At 38.4% G+C, this 19,794-nt stretch overlaps 2 protein-coding genes across 2 annotated transcripts; both read left to right on the top strand.

Moving 5' to 3' along the window:
- Positions 1-853: 853 nt before the first annotated feature.
- LOC105041253 (uncharacterized) lies at positions 854-9,615 on the top strand. The gene is made up of 5 exons (XM_010918134.4): positions 854-1,369; positions 5,678-5,714; positions 5,839-6,075; positions 6,144-6,191; positions 9,036-9,615. Exons 1-5 carry the CDS (start codon positions 1,062-1,064, stop codon positions 9,423-9,425), a joined length of 1,020 nt encoding a protein of 339 aa, XP_010916436.2. The 5' UTR covers positions 854-1,061; the 3' UTR covers positions 9,426-9,615.
- A 4,073-nt stretch (positions 9,616-13,688) lies between these two features.
- On the top strand, positions 13,689-15,991 carry LOC105041254 (uncharacterized). Its single transcript, XM_010918136.3, has 5 exons — positions 13,689-13,879; positions 13,957-14,060; positions 14,155-14,280; positions 14,397-14,680; positions 15,403-15,991. The coding sequence occupies exons 1-5, from the start codon at positions 13,753-13,755 to the stop codon at positions 15,539-15,541; spliced, it is 780 nt and encodes a 259-aa protein (XP_010916438.1). The 5' UTR covers positions 13,689-13,752; the 3' UTR covers positions 15,542-15,991.
- Positions 15,992-19,794: the final 3,803 nt, after the last annotated feature.

Here is a 19,794-nt window from a genome sequence, read left to right as displayed (position 1 = left end):
TCGCGTGATACTGAAAAGATCTTGAAAGGTAGTGTCCAGATATCCACCCAACATAAATTATTTAATCCACTAATGCAATTACTATTTCTAAGTGTTTTCCAAATCCCTGTAGAAGGTGACAGACAACAATCAGGAATTATTACAATCATCGGGTCGATTGATCTCCTCCATCCTTTACAACAACTCTCTTCGATCACTGCCCTGTTTTCTCCAAATCAGTCAATTACTTTCTTAACAAGTACTCCCTTTGATCGCTGCCTTGTTATCTCCGAATTAGCCTTTTACTTTGACACGGTGGTACTTGAACCTAACCTACACGGCAGCCAAGTAGGCCTTATGTTGTCACATGCAAGACTTCCAAAAAGAAGTGTACGGTCTTGCTCTTAGACTAAGTTAAATTGGAGCCACATGCTAGCATTGCTGTGTAATATAAACACGGTATTCCTCTTTGCATGATTGCGGTCTTTGTGTCAAATAAATAGTTTAAAGGCAATTCGACCAGGGAAAAGTAGAAAACAATGAGAATGAGAACAAGATTGAACCCAAATCATTTTTATCCAACAAGATTGTATGTCAGTTGTAATCTTTTTTCCTCAAAATTTTTGTACCGGCAAAACATATGTCCAAATTCCTTGTCAGACAGAGGATCCACTTGTAGTTGTAGGCCAATCAGACAGCAGCACAAGAGCTTCCCATGGTGTAGCCGGTTTGACGGTAGACAACCGAGCCGACACACCTTTCTTAGATCCGGTCGGAACCCGGGCGGGGATTTTCGGATCAGGCTTGCCACGAACCAAATCCAAATCCACAATCCTAATAAAGGGTCGAATCCAGTCAACTTCAAGCACCCACATTCCCACCCCTACCTCGCCGCCGAGGTGGATCCTGTCTTCCGGTCCCTTCGCCGCTCGTGGCGGGCCCCCACCACCCTCCCTCGCCCCTCCCCTTCGTACGGTTCTATGTTTCCAACTTCCTCCGCCTCTCTCTAATGACGTTTCTTCGATCGAAAGTCGCGTGCGAAAGGGATCTCGGCCGGGCTTTATGAGTCCGCGGCGGCGGAGATGGGCGGAGTCACGTCGTCGATAGCCGCCAGGCTCGCCTTCTTTCCCCCCAACCCCCCGTCCTACACCGTGAGCGCCGACGAGCCCGGCGGCCGCCTCGCCATCCCCGAGCTCGCCTCCGGCAGCCGCGGCGACGTCGACATCCTCCGCCTCCGAACAAGGCGCGGGAACGAGATCGTCGCCGTCCACGTCAGGAATCCCCGGGCGACCGCCACCCTGCTGTACTCCCACGGCAACGCGGCCGACGTCGGCCAGATGTTCGATCTCTTCATCGAGCTCAGCGCCCGCCTCCGTGTCAATCTCATGGGGTCGGTCGTCCGTGCCTGAATGCTTCTTTTTGGTGATTCTTCGTTTGGGATCTATTTTCTTTTATATTTGATGTTTGATTTCTTTGATTTCTTGTTTGGAAGTCATTCGGTCTTGTCAATGGTCAATCTTGGTAGAGAAATTCAAGCTTAGAGAAAATCTTCTGAACGTACCCCGAATTACTATAAAAAAAAAAAAACGTTATTCAACCTTAAAAAATATATATATTTTGTGAATGCTCTTTTAGCTATTCACAATATCGATGCCATTGCAAGTAGCGGAAATGTTTGATAGCGAATCTTGCGTAGGCGGTGTTAACAGTTCACTGCTCCCGAGGAAATAAAGTCGTTGGTTTGAGTGAGAAACGGGACTTTTTTTGATGGATGATTGTGGGAAATTTCACAGCTATTGGGGCAATTTTATTAATCCTGGTCTCCTAGAGAAGAAGAATGGATGCCTGGAGCTGGTTGATTACCCTCCAAAATTTGCTTATTTTCCATTCAGTCCTGCTAACCAAATGTACCTGGTGCATTCCTTCGCAATAGTTTCTTCATTATCGTAAATAAATATCTAATTGGTGGTTCAAAGTTTGCTTTCAAGAGAATGGATTTCGCAGTGTTCCACATTTCCTCATAAGAGTCCAGTATACTCTCTGTTTCCTAATATTACTTATATCAAGTTGTTAATTCATGCCTTATTGGAACAAAAGTCAGCAACTTGTATTATTAAAATATGAATGACACATGGTAACAATAGTGGTTGAGATGGAGGAGATATGGCTGATACCATCGAAGAAACTTTAGGCAGGTATGAGCTTCTCATAAATATTTGTTTAATTGGCCTTAGATACTAAATGAAGACAAAACTCATTGTTAGTTAATGATGAGGGCAATCATGTATGCTATCGATGCCCTGCTATTTTTGTCCTTTTATGTTGCATTCGATGGACTATAAGAAGTAATGGGCATGAATTTTCAAAAGTTTGATACCCAAAACTGAAAACATCTTGAAACATAAATGACCAAACAAGGCCTTAATTTTTCCTTTCTTTGTTTATTGTATTTTGCAAAGTGGATCATCTGTGACTAAGAAATGAAACAATGGAACAATTAAATGATCTTTGCATTTCATAATACTCAAGGAAAACATAAATAAATAGATAAAACATTGAAAAACAAGTATGTTAACTTTATGGAAATATCTTTACAGGAAACCTCCTTTTGTGAGAACCTTCCTAAGAGATGACTGATGCTTCTGCTCAATCAAACCTGATTAGACCTTCGGGTTTCTTGGAATAAAAATCATAAAAGGAAATTCCTGAAAGACTTCATACCCAACATATTTGAATTGGATTCTTCACTCAAATTTGAAACCCTGTGACTATTAGCTGGGATCTTGTATGGTGAACTTTAGAAATGCATAGATGATAGAGATTTTGCATGCATTGGATGGATGCCACTCCTTTCTTAATTGAAGTGTGAACAACCGATATTTTCTCAACAAGAATGCTCTGCAGAGGACTATAATTCAGAATAGCTACTTGCTACTGGTACATTGGAAGGTATTCTCGGTATGAAGGAAGCTAATAGTTGTCAGAAGGTGGGGAGAGGCCTTATGTTACCCCCTTGATCCTGTATTACTTTTTGTGACCACTCTCCTTCCTTTTATGGGAGATGTGCTTATTCTGTTGCATTCTTTAATTTTCTTAACAAAATCTGGTGGGTCCCTCCTTTTCCCTCAAAAAAAAGTGTGAAATTTCATATAACCTCTCTTTTTTGGTCCCTTGATTGATGGTGTCTTATGGCCTCAACAGCATATTGTGGTGCTTTTGAGCTCTAATAGATGGCTGTTTGCTGACCCAAAATATAATTATCTGTCCTGCTTGCTTGAAGCTTCTGAAAAGTAAAAAGTTCACATTCCAGCATCCAATATCCGACAACATTCTTTTATTCTCCTAACAGATATTCTATCGTTTATCTTTTCTAATGCCCCATCAGTAATGTAATTTTACATACATTATCAATCAAATTTCCAGATATATGACTCAAAATGAAATCAAAACAATATGGTAAGTAGATTGCTACTATAAGAAAAAAATATAAATTGTGTAATGTTCCATTTATAGAAGGCGAAATGGAAATGAGTCCTCAATCAAAGTTAATAGGAAAAAAAGGCTTAGTTTCTTTCTATTAGATCTATTAGATGAAAAATGGAAGATAGATGAATATATATCTGATGGAATTGAAGTCAGGTCGATGCAGTGAATTTCTTGAGGTGATGCCATCAATGCATCTTTACAATTTAAAGGAAACTTTTGTATAATGCTAAGAAGGATTTCAATGTTTTAAGGAGGAGAATGTTATGCCAAATCATGGATCTAAGCACTTAATGTGAATATGAATTGGATGAGGACAATAATATGTATTACTGACTAGGATAGGTTGAAGGTTCAATATGTTAAAGGAAGCATAAGAGTTTCACCATTTCAATCAAAGTGATGGACTATTGTCTGGAATGGCATAGGCATTCATTACAAAGACCTAAGGAGGTCTTGGCAAGGAGATATGCTTGAAAGGGGAGGAGGGACCTTATGTAATATTTATCAAAATTCAGAAGAAAGATTTGAAAAGGCTTGTCATGGCATTGGACGTAGCCTTAATAACATATGTTGGCAAAGAAGGAATCTTTCTGATGGACTCCATCTGATTCAAACAATGTTTTATTGTTAAATTTTCTGATGGACTCCATCTGATTCAAACAATGTTTTATTGTTAAAAAGTTTGGTTGCTAATGTAAGTTTACTGGGGTCAAAATTATCTTTAGCAAGTACTGTACTGAAGTATAAGTGATTGTGATGAAATTCTGTTGTTGAGATGCAGATGTTCTGTCAGGCTACCTCCAAGTAATGGACTCCTTTTTAAGAAAAAGACATTACTGAAAAATGGTTCTCATTGGTCAAAAGCACTAATTAATGTTGTTGTTATTGTTGTTGTCATCATTTACTAGCACTTCTAAAGGTGTCTGTTTAAGCATAAGTTTAATAGTGGGGATGTTGGAAAGAGTACCGTGGTTGAAAGGGCAAATTTGATGATGAACTAATAGGCCAAAATTTGTGCTTGTTTTGCATAATTGTGAAGATAAAAAAATAATGTCATAAAGCATCACTGCATGTTAATTGGCATGCTATTTATCCCAATACTAAATGTTTAGATTTGGAAGGTTGCTTTTCAGGATGTACATGGCAATGTGTACCTGGTTTTTATGATACCATGTGGCCTAAATCTGATGTTTACTGACTGATATTAGCAATACAAAGGAATTCTCTCTTAGGGTCTACTTTTGAGTCCAAACATTGTTAGGAAATCCTATTAAGTTAATATATTTTGGGCCCTTTGATATTAGAAGATGTTGTCCTAGAGCTTAGAAGCTAGAAGAAGGAAGGCCATGCTACATTTTATTTTGAAATTTTAGGTTGAAGGGGACAAGGGGTGTGTGAGAAAGTGGGAAAGAGCCCTTTTTTTCTTTTTTTTTTTGTGAGGGTTGGGGCGGGGGCGGGGGGGGGGGGGGGGGTTGGAATCAGGGTTAAAATTAATTCTTTCCAGTATAAATGAGTCCTCGGTTTCCTTATGCATCATTTTAAGATACAGTTAGTGCAGGACAATATATTTAGCATTAAAAAGGACTATGGCCATTCTGTTAAATCTTTATGTTTACCTTTAATTGACTATAGATAGCGTTTATTCACAAGTCCATGTAAAGGGATTGCATATGATTTGCTTGTATCTTTTTGTGTATATAACTACATGGTATATGCCTTGATTATCTTAATAAATTTGAGCTTCACCCCTTAACAACACAATTATCTTTACATGGTGTATAATGCCCTCATGCCTGTAGCTCTTATACTGCTGTAATGGGTGCCAATCATAGATCAAAAAAAATCTGGAAAGCTATCCTCGCTACCTGTATCAGTATTCCTCTAATTCCCTTTAATGATTTCAGTCCATTGAATCTCTGTACCAATATTTATTTAGTTGGTTAATTGTCTTAGAGCTTACCACTCGTCACCAGTGTTCCAGTGCATCTGATTATGTAAATGTGGTAGGAAGCGAATTCTTATGTGAAGTTACCATTCTTTGTGCCATTCAGTGTTTATTATAACTCAATGTGCTCCTCTTATCTCTCTCTTTCTCTCATTGCTTTTATAATTTGTTCACTAAAAACTCACTTTTAATTAGAACTGGAGTTATTCTCACATATTTTGCTCTATAACTTTTTTCATTTTGATTTCTTGATTATGCATGTTACAGGTATGATTACTCTGGTTATGGTCAATCTACAGGGAAGGTTGGATACTGTTGGTTATTTGGGTTAAAATTTACATGCTACTTGGTTCATATAAAGAATATATCGCGACTGCTATTGCTCTGGCATCTTTTGATATGACACTGTTCATTTGTTCATGAAACAGCCCACTGAGTATAACACATATGCAGACATAGAGGCGGCATATGATTGCCTCAGGGAACAGTATGGAGTAGCAGGTGAGGATCTAATTCTCTATGGTCAGTCTGTTGGTAGTGGTCCTACCCTTGATCTGGCATCCCGTCTTCCAAACCTGAGGGCTGTGGTTCTACACAGTCCTATCCTTTCTGGACTAAGGGTGCTCTATCCAGTGAAAAGAACATATTGGTTTGACATTTACAAGGTAAGAATTCAAACAATTCAGCATCTCATCCTCATTTAATATTGTGAATAACTTCTTCCCTTCTGCAGAATATTGACAAAATTGGTCATGTGAATTGCCCAGTCTTAGTCATTCATGTAAGCATTCCACATCCTTATTCCTTAAATTTCTCTTTTGTTTATCTCTAGTTTATCATGCAAACTTTTCACTCATTTGCATGAATATATTTATGTTGTTGCACATGTATGTTTATTAATACTAGTAAGGTTTAGAATTGCTGAGTCATGCTTCCTATTTTTTCTTCCTATCCTTGGAAATCAAGGACTAATAGAGTATATAAGTTATAATGCGTTGAGCCATCTGTTCAAGCCATTGATGCAATAATCTAAGACTTCTGGAGATTCAATCCGCTTGAACCATTCATATCTTCCCCTGATCTCCATCTTGCTTCCCCTGTTTTGTTCTAATTACTGTTGATAATGACTCTGGGTCTTATCATGCTGGTAACAAAATGGTTATTTGGTGCATTGTTTTTACATGTATTCAAAAGCAAATGCTTGGCATTTTAGATCAAGAGACATAGTGCATGGCTTGGTAAATCATCTAAAGACCAAGGAGTTACAACTTGAGGCTAGCCTTGAAAGAAATCTAGAAGCACAATTTAATTGAAAAGTAAATTGCATTACGAAGATCTTCCTTATGGAAACCTGCTGGTGACAGTTGCTCAAGTTTTTAAGGAACTCTGTTATGATACCATGACCTATCTTGGGGATAACTATTGCTAAAGCTGGTAATCATCAAAGAATTGCCAGCTTGAAACCTTTTACAGGGAAGAATGCTATAGCTATTGGTAGAGTCGTAGTGGAATATACGGCAATTAAGATGTGGGTCTCCTTGCATGGAGGTGAAGTTTCCTTGTGAGGAGGTGATGCGATTGGATTGATTTCCTAGGTAATCTTTTTGTTTTTCTAAAGCTTTAACTGAATGGGAGAAATATTGATCACTGAAGTGGTTTCCACTCAAGGGTGATGTCATCAGGTGTTAGAATTGCTTTGAGTCATAACTTGGGCTTGGGAACCCACATTTGAGGGTTTTTGCTGAAGATTTCCTAAGTGTGAGAATGTTGATGGTGGTGCAGAAACTCTATTAACTATTTTGGATAGTTGTTCATTCAAGGGGCAAATGATGAGCAACTTGAAGCATTTCAATAAAACTAGTTGGAATAAACAACTCATAATATCATACTGGATGGCTTATATGATAGCTTAAGGAAAATATGGGGAAATGCAGGAATTGCAGTTAAAAGTTGCTAAAAGAATGATGTTGCAAACGAGAAACACTATTTTGTTTATTGAGCCCTTGTCAAGGTGAGACGGATGTGATCAAGGTAATCATCATATATTGCAAAGCGAAATTTGGCTAAGTCATGTTTGTTTTAGATAAGGATTGGTGCATGTGTGTGCGTGTGTGTTTTTTTTTTGGGTTGGTGGGGGGGGGGAGGGGAGGTGTTGGAGTTAGAAACTTTATTTTAAACTTGAACTAACTTGGTCTTATTCACATGCTCTAATATTAGGGTAAGTTGTTGGGGTCTTAGCTTCTTAATACAGGCTTTAGTATAGTTTTGTCAGGAGTCAACTCCTTGAGGGATTTCTGGTCTTGTATTTTCTATTTTTTCTTCTTTCCTTTCTGGTAAGGACAGGAGTTACTGAGTCATGTTTCCTACTTTAGTTTTCTCATTCTTTTTAGTGATATGGAGTTCATGAAGTATGATGTCAATGGGCCATTTTTTTTCAGTTGATTGAGGTGATATACAAATTCTTGGAGACCGAATCCTCTTGAAGTTATCTTCTCTATTCGTCCTCTTTTTTCTTCTGTTTGCATTTATAGAGAACTTGAGTCCTACAAGAAGAAGTGCAGAAGTACAGTCAAAAGAACCTAATTTGGAAAAGAACAGGAATGAGGTCCTTAGCTTGCTAGAACAAAGAGGGGAGCCTAAACAGATCGGTATCAACAAGCTTGGTCAGTTTAGCCATCTTGAACTCTTAAAAACAAGGCAACTGGCCTCTTGCATCAGAAAAAAGGAGCTCAAGGTAGAAATGAAGGCCTAAGAAGCAAGAAAAGCGAATGGGCCAAAGTGGAAAAGCCCCTGGGTATTGTAACACAAAATTAGTTCGATTTCAAATGTTAAAGATCTAGCGATCTGATTGCATGTTGGGGTTGTTTAGGTTATGTTATAGTAGTGATAAAGAGCTAGGACTTGTGGTCAATAGAAAGAACAAATATTAAGTGCAGCACGCCAAATTTTCCATGGGTGTCAGACCTGTACGTTGTTCTTAATGGGTGCACTGAACATCCTCCTTAAATCCTTGCATTTGTTTCTAAAGGAGGGCCCAGAGGGGTTGGGGGATTCTAATTGTGCTAGTCCAAAGTCAATTTCTTGCGGCGACAGCTTGCTCCGAAACTAAGTTTTAAGGCAAGATGTTACACATGATGGTAATTTAGAGAGTTTGAAATATTTATCTCTACACTGATAGCTCCATATCTACATACCATCATTATTCTTACTTTTGCTATATATGTAAGTTATTGCAGAGTTTGGATCAATATTCTGCTTGACCATTTCAGACAGCTTAATGTCAATCTTTTGGTTGGTTCTTTTTGTTTGAGTAGATAAAGAAGGAAAAATGACGTAAATTGATACAAAATTAACTTTCATGAACACTAGAATGGTTATATGAACTTATAAGAGAGATTGCTAGGAAATTTCTTCAATGCTGTGATAAAATTCTCAAGTCGATTTTTTTTAATTGGCAGCAAGGTCTCATGTGAATTATGAATTAGTTAATTTTCTAGAAATCATTTAGGAACTACTTGAAGATAGAGGATATAGCGATTCTTAATGTGTTCTTGAATTTGGCTAAGTTGTTTAATATTGATACGCAAGCCCTCTCTCCCCCTACCTCCCTCCCTCTCTTCCCCAGGGTACATCGGACGAAGTTGTTGACTTCTCCCATGGAAAGCAGCTCTGGGAGCTTAGTAAAGAGAAGTACGAGCCACTTTGGCTAAAAGGTGGTGGTCATTGTAATTTGGAGCTTTTCCCCGATTACATAAGACATCTGAAAAAGTTTGTATCAACACTTGCAAAGAATAATCCTACAAAGAACAGTTCAGCAAGCACAAAACCAAACAATGATGAACAGAGAACGCAGATCGAAATTGAAACGTCAGAAGATATGCACAACGCCCATGACTGTTCTGATCTCTCAAGGAAGAGTTTGGATAGTCAGATTGGAAAGTCAAAGAACATAGATCAGCCTGAGCAATCACGGATGAGTGTTGACAGGAAGAAAGGGAAGGGCTTGTTATGGTGATGACCACTTTGCCGCATAAGCCAAGAATCATAGCTGGAGAGCTTCTGCCTACAGTTATAGAAGGCTCTTCCGAACCGGCATCAAAATTCTCTGTCCATGTAACTTATATGTTTGCTTTGAACATATTCTGAGTGTTGTATTCTGACATGATCAAAAGAGAAAAAGCCTACACCAGATCTATTGATTGGAAGGATGTTTTCATTGATAGGAGCTGGCACAGGACGTGCACATTACCGATTCAAGTGAAAAGGGTATTTTAATGGATGAATGTGATCTTATGAGCTGATGACCATGGTGAGATTAATTTACTTGTAAATTGATAAAAATAGTTCCAATCTGCATTATATACTTGTTTACTCCTCCTTAAAACATTACGCGATCAAGGAGTGGTGTGCTTTCTAGAATATATATTGACATAGATGACCTCACAATCTAACATGCAAATGTCCAGTCATGCTGGTTAATTAAATTATGGAAAGGCATAAAATGCTATCGTGGGGTAATGCATCTTTCATCTGACCTGATATGAAAGAAAACTGCAGCACCTAGGGAGTGGTTCTCAGCCATGGCCATAACTCTAATTCATATTTTAGGAGTAACACTTATTTGCACTTCAAACCCAAAGAAGAGAAAACTTTAACCCCGTGGGGGCAAAAGTTTGAACATTATTATCTACTCAACTAAAGAAATTATTATCTAAATTAAAAGTCTGTAGAGAGACAATGATATGGAAGTTCCTAAGCAAAATATTGGAGTGAAATTTGGTCATCCATTGAATGCCACATTTTTTTTAGGCTTGCTAGCCACCGAACGCTTGCATGAATAGTATCATCCTTGCCTATGGAGGCATGGGGATGTGAATTTGATTCTCGTTGGAGTCAAATCCCAGAGGTGTATAAAATATGGTGAGGGTTTAGGATAGAAAAAGGTGGCAATTAGCCTTTTTCAAACACAAAAAAGAGTTGAAGATTATAAGGAATGGAGGATGGTCATAATTTTAGCTCTAGAGCTCACTAATAAAACTCTTAAAAGAAAAGGCACTAGTCGCCGAGTATACGATGATACTAAAATCAGCAATCTGATATTGCAAGATTCTCACCCCGTATATAGCGGTACATGCTATATTAGAATGTGAGAGGGAATGGGTCCTCTGCGGTACTTAAAAAATCTCATAGGGTGTTGTGCATGTTTCGGAGACATCCATCAAAAGAATATGAATGGATAAATCCTAGGAGTATTTGAATAATTTAGATAAACATCACATTATCATCTATTTTTTTATTGATATTTTCGAAGCATGGACAACATCCTGCAGTATTTTTTGAGTACTGCAGAGGATTTCGTTCCATTGTGAGAAAGTGCATGTCGATTTCAATATTGATTCCACATCTAATCTCATCAACTGGGTATGCATAAAGGCAATCTGCTCGCCCGAGTCAATGTACCAATCTAATCCATTATTGGATGCTCAATAGGTGCATTTCACTTGCCCAGGCGATAGGAATTTCTTAGCAAGGCTGTGAAGATACCATTAATCTTCTTAGATACTGTGAAACTGTGTCTCGGTGCCCCACTCCTAGAATAGCATGCATCTAATAAGATGCATTTGGTTGTGCTTCGTGATTTAACCAATCTCACTTCCTCGTATACAATGGAAGCGAACAAGTAGAAGGGTAAAGTAGGAGGGTTGAGATCACCTTTGGACACCGAATGATTAGTCCACATTGCACGGGCATTGCGACAAAGTTTATGGCAATGTCAGACACGGCCCGCACGTTGTGGCCGGCCTATAGCCTTATCTCCCCTTTCTCTGTTTCCACGAAAAGAAGGAAGAAGAAAATGAGAAAAAAAAATAAATAAATAAAGAGAAGAAAGAAAAAAAAAAAGAAGAAAGGAGAGATTCTCTTTTCTCTCTCTTCTCTATCTTCACATGCTTTCCTTAATTTCTCTCTCCATTTTCTCTTTCTACTAAATTTTCTCTCTAATTTTTTTCTATAATTCTCTCTCTCTCTCTCTCTCTCTCTCTCTCTTCATGAATTTCTCTCGTCAGAAATTCTATAAATCAGTTAGGATTTAGATATTTAGGTAAATCTAAATCAATTGATTAACCCTAAGAAGGATCCTAGACTTATAATGTTTCGATGTTTTTTTATAATTTTCGCTGTCCATGATCGCATATGATTTTTATATTTAACCTTGAATATATAAAAGTGCAACTATTTGATAAGAAAGTATCAAGCATAACATTTTGACTATGAGTTTATGGATTGAGGGGTTAATCGATTACTGTACTTGAGTCTGAAATCGGTAGAGATAAGGGTCTCTTTATATGATTACCTGTACATGTGATTTTTATGTATTGTGCATGATGATTTCTTATTTCATATCAAATATGTAATTTTTTATTATTTTTGTATCATATGTTGACTATTTTGATTATTGAAAATAAAGTATCGAATATTTGAAATTGAGAAAGAAACATAATATGAAATTTTTAAATGGTGTCTTGATTATGTGGAAGATTTGGACTAGCTATGGATTATTGGTCACGGACTGAATCATGACATTTTGGATTGTTAGTCATGGATCGAATCGTGATATCTTGGTTTGTTACTGCGAGCCGAAGTACAAATATTTTGATCTACTATAATGGATCGAAGTACGGATATTTTGATTTGCTAGTAAACCAAAGTGCATATATTTTGGATTGCCATCATTGATCGAAGCACGAATATTATAGTTTGCCATTACAGGCCGAAGCGTAGTTTATAATTTACTAATCCTGGGTCGAAATGTGACAGTGATTAGTCCAAACGAAAAGACAACTATTGATTTGGAACATAGTTATGAAACATAAATAATAAGTCATATAAATTCACTGGAGATATTTATAATGAATTTATAATAATACATGATTTATAAAATATATTTATAAAATTATTGAATTATATTGGATGCTTGACATGAGACTTTATGATTTATAATTTTTCTTTGATATTGCTTGCTCATTATTTTAAATTATATTATTATATTGATGTATATATGATGGGATTCTTGCTGGGCTGCAAAGCTCACATCCATATATCATCCTTTCAGAGTCGCAGGATGCATAGTATTAGATGGGTTTGAGTATGAAGTTCGAGCAATAGAGTCATTTTATAGATCTTGCATGACCTCTAACACTTGTTCTAAGATTTATGCGGCCATGTCACATGATCGATCCAAATGACAGATTTGGGATATGACATCCTACTCAACCTGTTTAATTTATCAGTGAGAAGTGCTAGTCTGTTTAATTTAGCTCTTCTCAACCTGATAAATTGAACAGAACCAAGTCAAGTTCTTTGGGTCAATTTGAACAGATTTTTGCATAAGGTTGGTCGTTTTTTATTTCAGAAAACCGATGTAAGTCAGCTTGGTCTCAAAAATAACCTTAAACTAGTCCGAACCAAACTGCCCACACCCCTGTGAACCCTGTTGATACGTTAAATTTTGTTGTTTCAAAAGCTTATAAGCAGCCTGGTATATCTATTACTTTCCAGTGTGATCCTACTGGGCCTCTTTCTCGTGTAAAGCGTTAGACTGACAAGAGGCAGCACATCAAATTAGAGGAGAGTACGGTGGAAGGAAAAAATTCTATGGGGGAGCCGGGCAGTCGCAAAAGCTTCTTAGCCTGGGAAATCCCCTAAGCATCAGAAACCAACCCACTGTACGGCACCTATTCCGCGCTTGCCATATGGTGCATGAAACTCTGTGTTCAACTATATGTTTTTGTTTCTTCCGAACAAATGATGGAAAAGACCACCACACATTTTATTAGAAATGAAATAAGAACAAATAAGCAAGAAGAAAACTAAAGAGAAGAAAAAAAGAAAGAAGGAGAAAAATCAATCAAAATTAGAAAGAACGGACCGGGTTACAGGTCATTGTGTTCCCATTGTTGCTTTCTTAATTCATATGGTATTAGAATTCATGCAAGATTCAGTTCATTTTCCTCAACGCTTTAGAATTATGTCATTTACTAATGGATGTGGATCCAATTTTCCCATCCTTGGCCCCAGTGTGAACGCTTAACATAATCTGAACAAGTGACACATTTCTAGCACCACAAATAACGGAATCCACATGCTGTTTCCATTTCCCACTAGTGAAGCGCGTGGATCTGGAGTTCACAGCTTTGGCTGTGGTTTTGGAAAGACCAGGAACCAGACTATTCCGGTTCGCTGCTATCAAGCCTATATATATATTTATATGTAGCATCAGAGAATTTTTTAGCATTCAGAAGCTTCATTTCCAACCTTTTAGCCTCTTTTCTTATAGGAAAAAAATGATGGTGTATAAACTCCTTCCCAAATCTAATACCCAAATTGATGATGATTTTTCCTTCCAGCCAGAGACGATTTCGAATGAACTTCCACCACAGGAATTCCTCAAAGAGGCCATTTTTGCTGCAGGTGAATTTCTGTTTTGTTTTGTTATCTCTTTTGCTCCTATTGGTCATAGCTTTGATTGAAATATATGATGATCATAGGTAGCTTCTGGGAACTGGAGACTGCATTTGGCCGCGTTGATGGTGTTGTAAGGACAGCTGTGGGCTACTATGGAGGAAACCATGTAAAGCCTAGTTACAAAGAGGTCATCGTTTTCTCTTTTGACTTCTTAGAAGCCTAATTACTGGAACGACAGAGAGTCATGATTTATGATCTTATCGTGTCGAGAAATTTTACAGGTATTAGACGGATCGACAGGACACACTGAGGCTGTAAAGGTGATCTATGACACGAGGAATACTTCTTACAAATCTCTGTGCAAGGTCTTCTGGGCAAGCCATGATCCAACGAAGAAAGAATATCTGGTGAGCATTTTTCATTCAGAAAAATCTGATAACCATCTTAATTTGTTCTAAAAATTTACCCTCTATTGTGTTCGTTTAGGTTGGTGCATGAAAAATAGATTTGTTTTATTTGACAGAAATTTGGAGTAAACACACACCACCGATCGGCAATCTTTTACGAGAATGAGGAGGAGAAGAAGCAAGCACAACAATCAAAGGTAAAACAGCAGATGAAACTGAACAGGAGAATAGTGACCAAAATATTGCCTTGCCACTCCAACACCGTCTCTGGCTTCTACCTGGCAGAGAGTCACCACCAGAAGTACTACTTGCAGAGGTACCATATCCGCCTCTGTGAGTCCCTCAACCTCCGCAGTGCCGAGCAGTTTGCTGACTCCCACCTTGCTTGCAAGTTAAACGGGTATGTTTAACTATCTCAATCATTCTTTCTAACCTATGCATGCAGTGATAGCATGCGATCCATGTCACAGTCCAGCAGTACAATTTGATGTTGGTCACTTCAATCTAAACTTGAAGCTTGATTTGTTTTCTTGGATAAAGATAGAATATGAGACATCACAAAGAAGAAAGTCGATAGTTCAGTTCGTGCGTGCAAATCAAATGCCCGATGAATTCCTTTTCCTTGGTAGTCTCTAGCTTTCACCAATACCGATTGGTATAAAGGTAGTAATTTGTGGATTTAGTGGAATATTACTTCAATACATAATTTCCTGAGAAATATACAGTAGGGATTCAAGTGAGCTTTTTTTTTTTAATGCTTAATAATTGGAACATGTCCGGGATGGTGCACTTTCTAAGCATATCTTTCGATGATTAGCATAGACAAGTTGGTGAAAAAACAATATGGGAGATAAATAATAATCCTGAACAGCGCATGGTATCCTTTCCACATTGGACTTTGTGAAGTCAAAAGGAAAGATCTTACACCAATTGGAGAGCTCCAGGAGATGAGTTTTCACGGATGAGGAACAACGGCATGGGGATAGATGTCACAGTTGAATTCCAAAACATATGATCTACCAATTCATTCAAGACTCAGAAACATTTAGAATAAGATAAATTCTCCAACACCTGAAGCAAATCTTACTTACATTTCTTTTATTTTTTTATATTGGTCCACAGAATATTAGGTGATGATGTAAAGACTGCCGTGGAAGGTCTGAAAAGGTTTGCCGGGAGATATCAATTGCCACATGAAACCAAGTTTGTAATGGAGACATCCATACAAGAATTGGGTGTGAAACATGCTTTGGAAGAATAAAGACACTCCAAAGAAATAAAAAGCCAAGAAGTGGCTAGAATTAAATCTGTATATATATAAGAGTTATATAAGTAGCTGAGGTCAGGCTTGAGGGTTCGCGTGTTAATTTTATTCTGGGCGATCGGAAGGACGGCAAGCCAAAAACAAGCTCCCGTTCAGAACACGCAATCACAAATCTCTCTGTGGTGGACGTCAGAAAATATTTGCTATAACTTTGATGACATCGAATTATATGTGCCTGAGATTCTCAAGCTCCAAATTAATAACAGCTGACTTTGGAATTTTCTAACTTGAATTATTTTATTTCTATTATTGTGAGTGGAAGGCCGGCCGGCGGCGATGGGAGTGGTAAGTTGACCAAGGGGCAATTTGAGCTCCAAAGATGGTGAACTCTCCACCAGTCGGCTGGCCTCCTGGGATTGCACCACCTTGTCTTCTGTGGGCGCACCATGGATTCTGGTGGAAGGTAGGATGAGCCTACTCTGAAAATTTTTGGTGGATTTGCTGCAGAAGATTAGGTAAGGTGACCTCCAGTAGGAAAATTTATACTCTGTCAACGAAATTTCAGGGTCCACCAAATATTAATTGGATGTGCAAGCACGAGAATCTCTGACTTACTGGTTTATAAACATGCAGCAGAGTTGCTTGTTGCGGTGAGTTAAATAGCCTATAATTAAAAATTAACTGTTCTTAGCTGGTGTTGTGTCCCATTTTGCAATCTTGCTATGCCTAACCTATGCCGCCAAGCATTTCATGCAAATGGTGGAAAATTACCCGTGCTGAATACTTGAGAAGTATACCTTCCAAACCTCGTCGAATGCTGGAAAAGTTCAATCAGTGGGCTATTGCTTTATCTGCTGCTTGTATGACTTCTAGATATCTAGGAACTAGTTAAGTTTAAAGACTGTTATCCTGCTGCACGTTATTGCTAGAACCATATTTTTACTTGAGCATTCCATCTTATACAGAAATAGTTGATAGGATTTATCGTCTCAATAGATTTCAATGCCAAACTTTTATTTCTGCTAGACATTTCCCCCTTTTTTTCTTGATTTTTGTTCTCAATTCTTCATTGATACTAGACTGTTCACAATTGAGTCAAATAGAAGAAAATCAATGCCCAACCATGTTATCCTTCTATAGACGACCATGAAAGGTGAAATCTAAATCACAAAAAGCGTTGGTGACATAGGTTTCAATTGGATCAAGTAAAGCCAAATATTGACAAATGGAACCAATATTAAATGGCTTTTGTTATGGTACTCTGACGGGCTTGAAAGTCATTTTACCATTGATTTCTCTATGGCCCTCTTATTCAACAAGGATGGTGTTGATCTATCTATCGGCGACCAATTATAGCTGGTTTATGTGCATGACTAGTGCAGCAAATACCCTGAACTTCATTGCAATTTTGGAATCGAAAATCATATTTTGAAGTTGGGGGCTTTTTGGAAGCTCCCTTTCCCCCTGAAACCTTGATGCCTACCCTGATGGTAGAGAGAGCTGCAGACGAAGGTAGTAAGCTCTCCCACTAGGTACAAGCAAGGGAGTTCTAGATGTCAATGAGCTTGGTACAAGCAAGGGAGTTACAGATGTCAATGAGCTTGTTGTCGGTTAGGAGAGATCAAAGTGGTTAAGGGTGCGGCAACAATGCAGTGCCACCTTTTAGAAATGTGGTCGAGACACCGTAGAGGAGTATGAGGTCGGCGCGGGTGAGGATGCAGTTGAGGGCACTAGCAGCAATGTGGTGGAGGCAGCTGATGAGGGAGAAAGCCAACGGCAACCTTGTGGTGGGTGTCTTGGACAAGGCGAGCAAGGTAGTGGGGGGAATGGCAGAGAGGATTTTGAAAGGATAGCAACGTCGATGTTGGGATTGGAGAAGGCAAGGTCAGAGTAGATGCAGGAGAGGATGAGGCGGGTGGAGGTCAAGGGCGAGCTTCTTGCAAACGACGGAGACGATGATCTCCTCACACATGGTCTTGACCAAGACAAACAGGTTGCGTTTAATTGGTGTCTGACTGCTGGAGGGCCTGCTGCCTCCTCCCCACCCTTTGGCATCAACCATCTTTCCCCCTCCTCCTTGTCCTTTGCCACACTGTCCCCAATCAACCTCCGACCTGCTCCCCACCATGTAGATCTCTCCCTTCATCCCATTTATGGTGGACAAGCACTTCAGCTTCGGTAGCACCCTACCACCCTCGTTCCCTCACCACAGATCATTCCCAATGACGTGTGCTTTCACCCGCCTGTCCTCATGGTCGATGACCACAAGGAGGCAATTCCCCCCGACGACGGTGTTTGCGCCCATCCACCCCTCTTTCATCCCCCTGTTCATCTCCTCCCACACATCCAATCCTAATTTGTGTCATAGATCTCCGCTCACGGCGACATCAAGGAAGATAAAACTTTCATGGTCGGACTGTCCATAAAAGAAGTTATGATCGAGCCATCGTCATTTACCACGTAAATATGTTAAGACATTCATTAAAAAAAAAAATTATATAATATTTATCTAAATTGATCAAATATCTTAAAATTTATTTATTTATTTTTTAATATTTTAAAGCATGTATGTAAAGTCAGCTATTTTTTGATGAATATTCTTGAAATATGTTCAACCATAATTATTTTCATGACTATCCGACCATAAAAATTTTATCCCATAAAGAAGAGTCACTGCCATCTTTAGTAATGTACATTGATCATCTCACCAGTGTTGTATTGTATTGTGTCATCCCGCACTACATCTTTACCATCAGCGCCCACTGATCCATCGTGGGGTCGGTGGAGCACAGCTAATTCAGGATAAAAAATAATAAAATATTTTTTTTCAAAAAAATAATAATAAAAAAGAGGTTTGTAATTTATAGGTAACCTGTTGACAATAAAATATCTTAAATATCTTAATTTATTGGACAGTCAAGATGCCTTCTAATTTTTATAAAATAATATAAAGGAGTACCAGTGCAATTGCCAAAATAAATAGCTTGATCTAGCTGCACGCTCCGCTAAGAATTTTGCGTAATGTTAGTCTAGGAGAAAGCAGAGATGCTGTGGGGTAGCATTTCCCACTGCATTTCTGATTGATAAATTGCTTGAATTAATATTTACACTAGTTTAGTTTCTTAGTTTGCATAAAAGGTTTCTCCGAGCTAGGATTGAAAATTTGTTGGACTTGATTTGAGCCTATACGAGACCCAAATACAAACCTGATCAACAGGAGAATCTCTATGATCAAAATCTTTTTTTCTAGTTGGTAATACTATTACCACTCACTCCATATAATTGGTGGAATAATTACATGTGGCAAATACTTGTGAAAACATCTCAAGGCTTGGACATGAAGTCTCCTTTCCACGTAAGAGGACTGCAACCACCATAACTGCAGCATGACATATGCAGTGCACAAGGCCTGAAAATCATGGACAGTTGAATTCAATAGAAACGCATATACACTCTTACATATTGGTGAATTATTGTTACTTTTGAACATAAGTCTTATTCTGTTTAATAAATTTGGTGACTAATGTTGCTAATGCACATTAGTCTCCTTCTGACTCAAAAAAAAAAAAAAAAAGGTGAATTTTAAGAAAAGTTTATCTATAGAACAAAAGGATTCTTGATGTTCATATTATGGAAGGATTTATATCAAAAAAATATTACGAAAGGATTCTAGACACAAACATATGTGGCCGAAGAGGATTTTAAGCATAGAGTGATATGGCTGAAGAAATGTTGCCGTCAATGGGAAATATGGAGAGGCTGACAACACGGGCACCTCACACAAAATAGACACTTGAGTTTGCGTGATAATAACATAGATATTGCCTTGTTTACAAGCTCAGACATTTGTTTTAGCTTTTTGTAAGCAAAGCAAATTGAATTGCAGTATATATTTTCCACTAAATCATTTGTCATAGCCGCCACCGATCTTTAGTCCTGCTGATGCACCAGATACAATTTAGAATTTGACCTGGTTGGGTTTAAAAATTGTTTAGTCTTAACGCCTGGCCCAACAGAAGGGATGACTGCCAAGCCAGGACTTTCTTGGGCCAGTTCTTGAGGCCACCGATACACCTCTTCCCCGCAAGTTGGATTGCATTATGCATGTTAAACAAAGAGAGGAAAAAGGCTTACCCGCACAAATCAGTTACCAAACTGCTTAATCCAACACGGTAGGCACTGAATCCCTGTGGCAACCGAATGGCACAACCATCGTAAGCCACGATTATTCTTCGTGAATTATGCGGTCA

This window comes from Elaeis guineensis, chromosome 3 (assembly GCF_000442705.2).
Source record: "Elaeis guineensis isolate ETL-2024a chromosome 3, EG11, whole genome shotgun sequence".
NCBI classification, from domain to species: Eukaryota; Viridiplantae; Streptophyta; class Magnoliopsida; order Arecales; family Arecaceae; genus Elaeis; species Elaeis guineensis.
Note: the sequence above shows the minus strand (reverse complement) of the source record. Positions and strands in the feature narration are given on the sequence as shown.

Excerpts from the sequence above, each read along its gene's own strand:
- LOC105041254 (XM_010918136.3), top strand. The coding sequence starts at position 13,753 with ATGATGGTGTATAAACTCCTTCCCAAATCTAATACCCAAATTGATGAT. Across the intron at positions 14,061-14,154 it reads TAAAGCCTAGTTACAAAGAG|GTATTAGACGGATCGACAGG; the intron begins GTCATCGTTTTC and ends GAAATTTTACAG. Across the intron at positions 14,281-14,396 it reads CAACGAAGAAAGAATATCTG|AAATTTGGAGTAAACACACA; the intron begins GTGAGCATTTTT and ends TTTATTTGACAG.
- LOC105041253 (XM_010918134.4), top strand. The coding sequence starts at position 1,062 with ATGGGCGGAGTCACGTCGTCGATAGCCGCCAGGCTCGCCTTCTTTCCC. Across the intron at positions 5,715-5,838 it reads ATGGTCAATCTACAGGGAAG|CCCACTGAGTATAACACATA; the intron begins GTTGGATACTGT and ends TTCATGAAACAG. Across the intron at positions 6,076-6,143 it reads ATTGGTTTGACATTTACAAG|AATATTGACAAAATTGGTCA; the intron begins GTAAGAATTCAA and ends TCCCTTCTGCAG.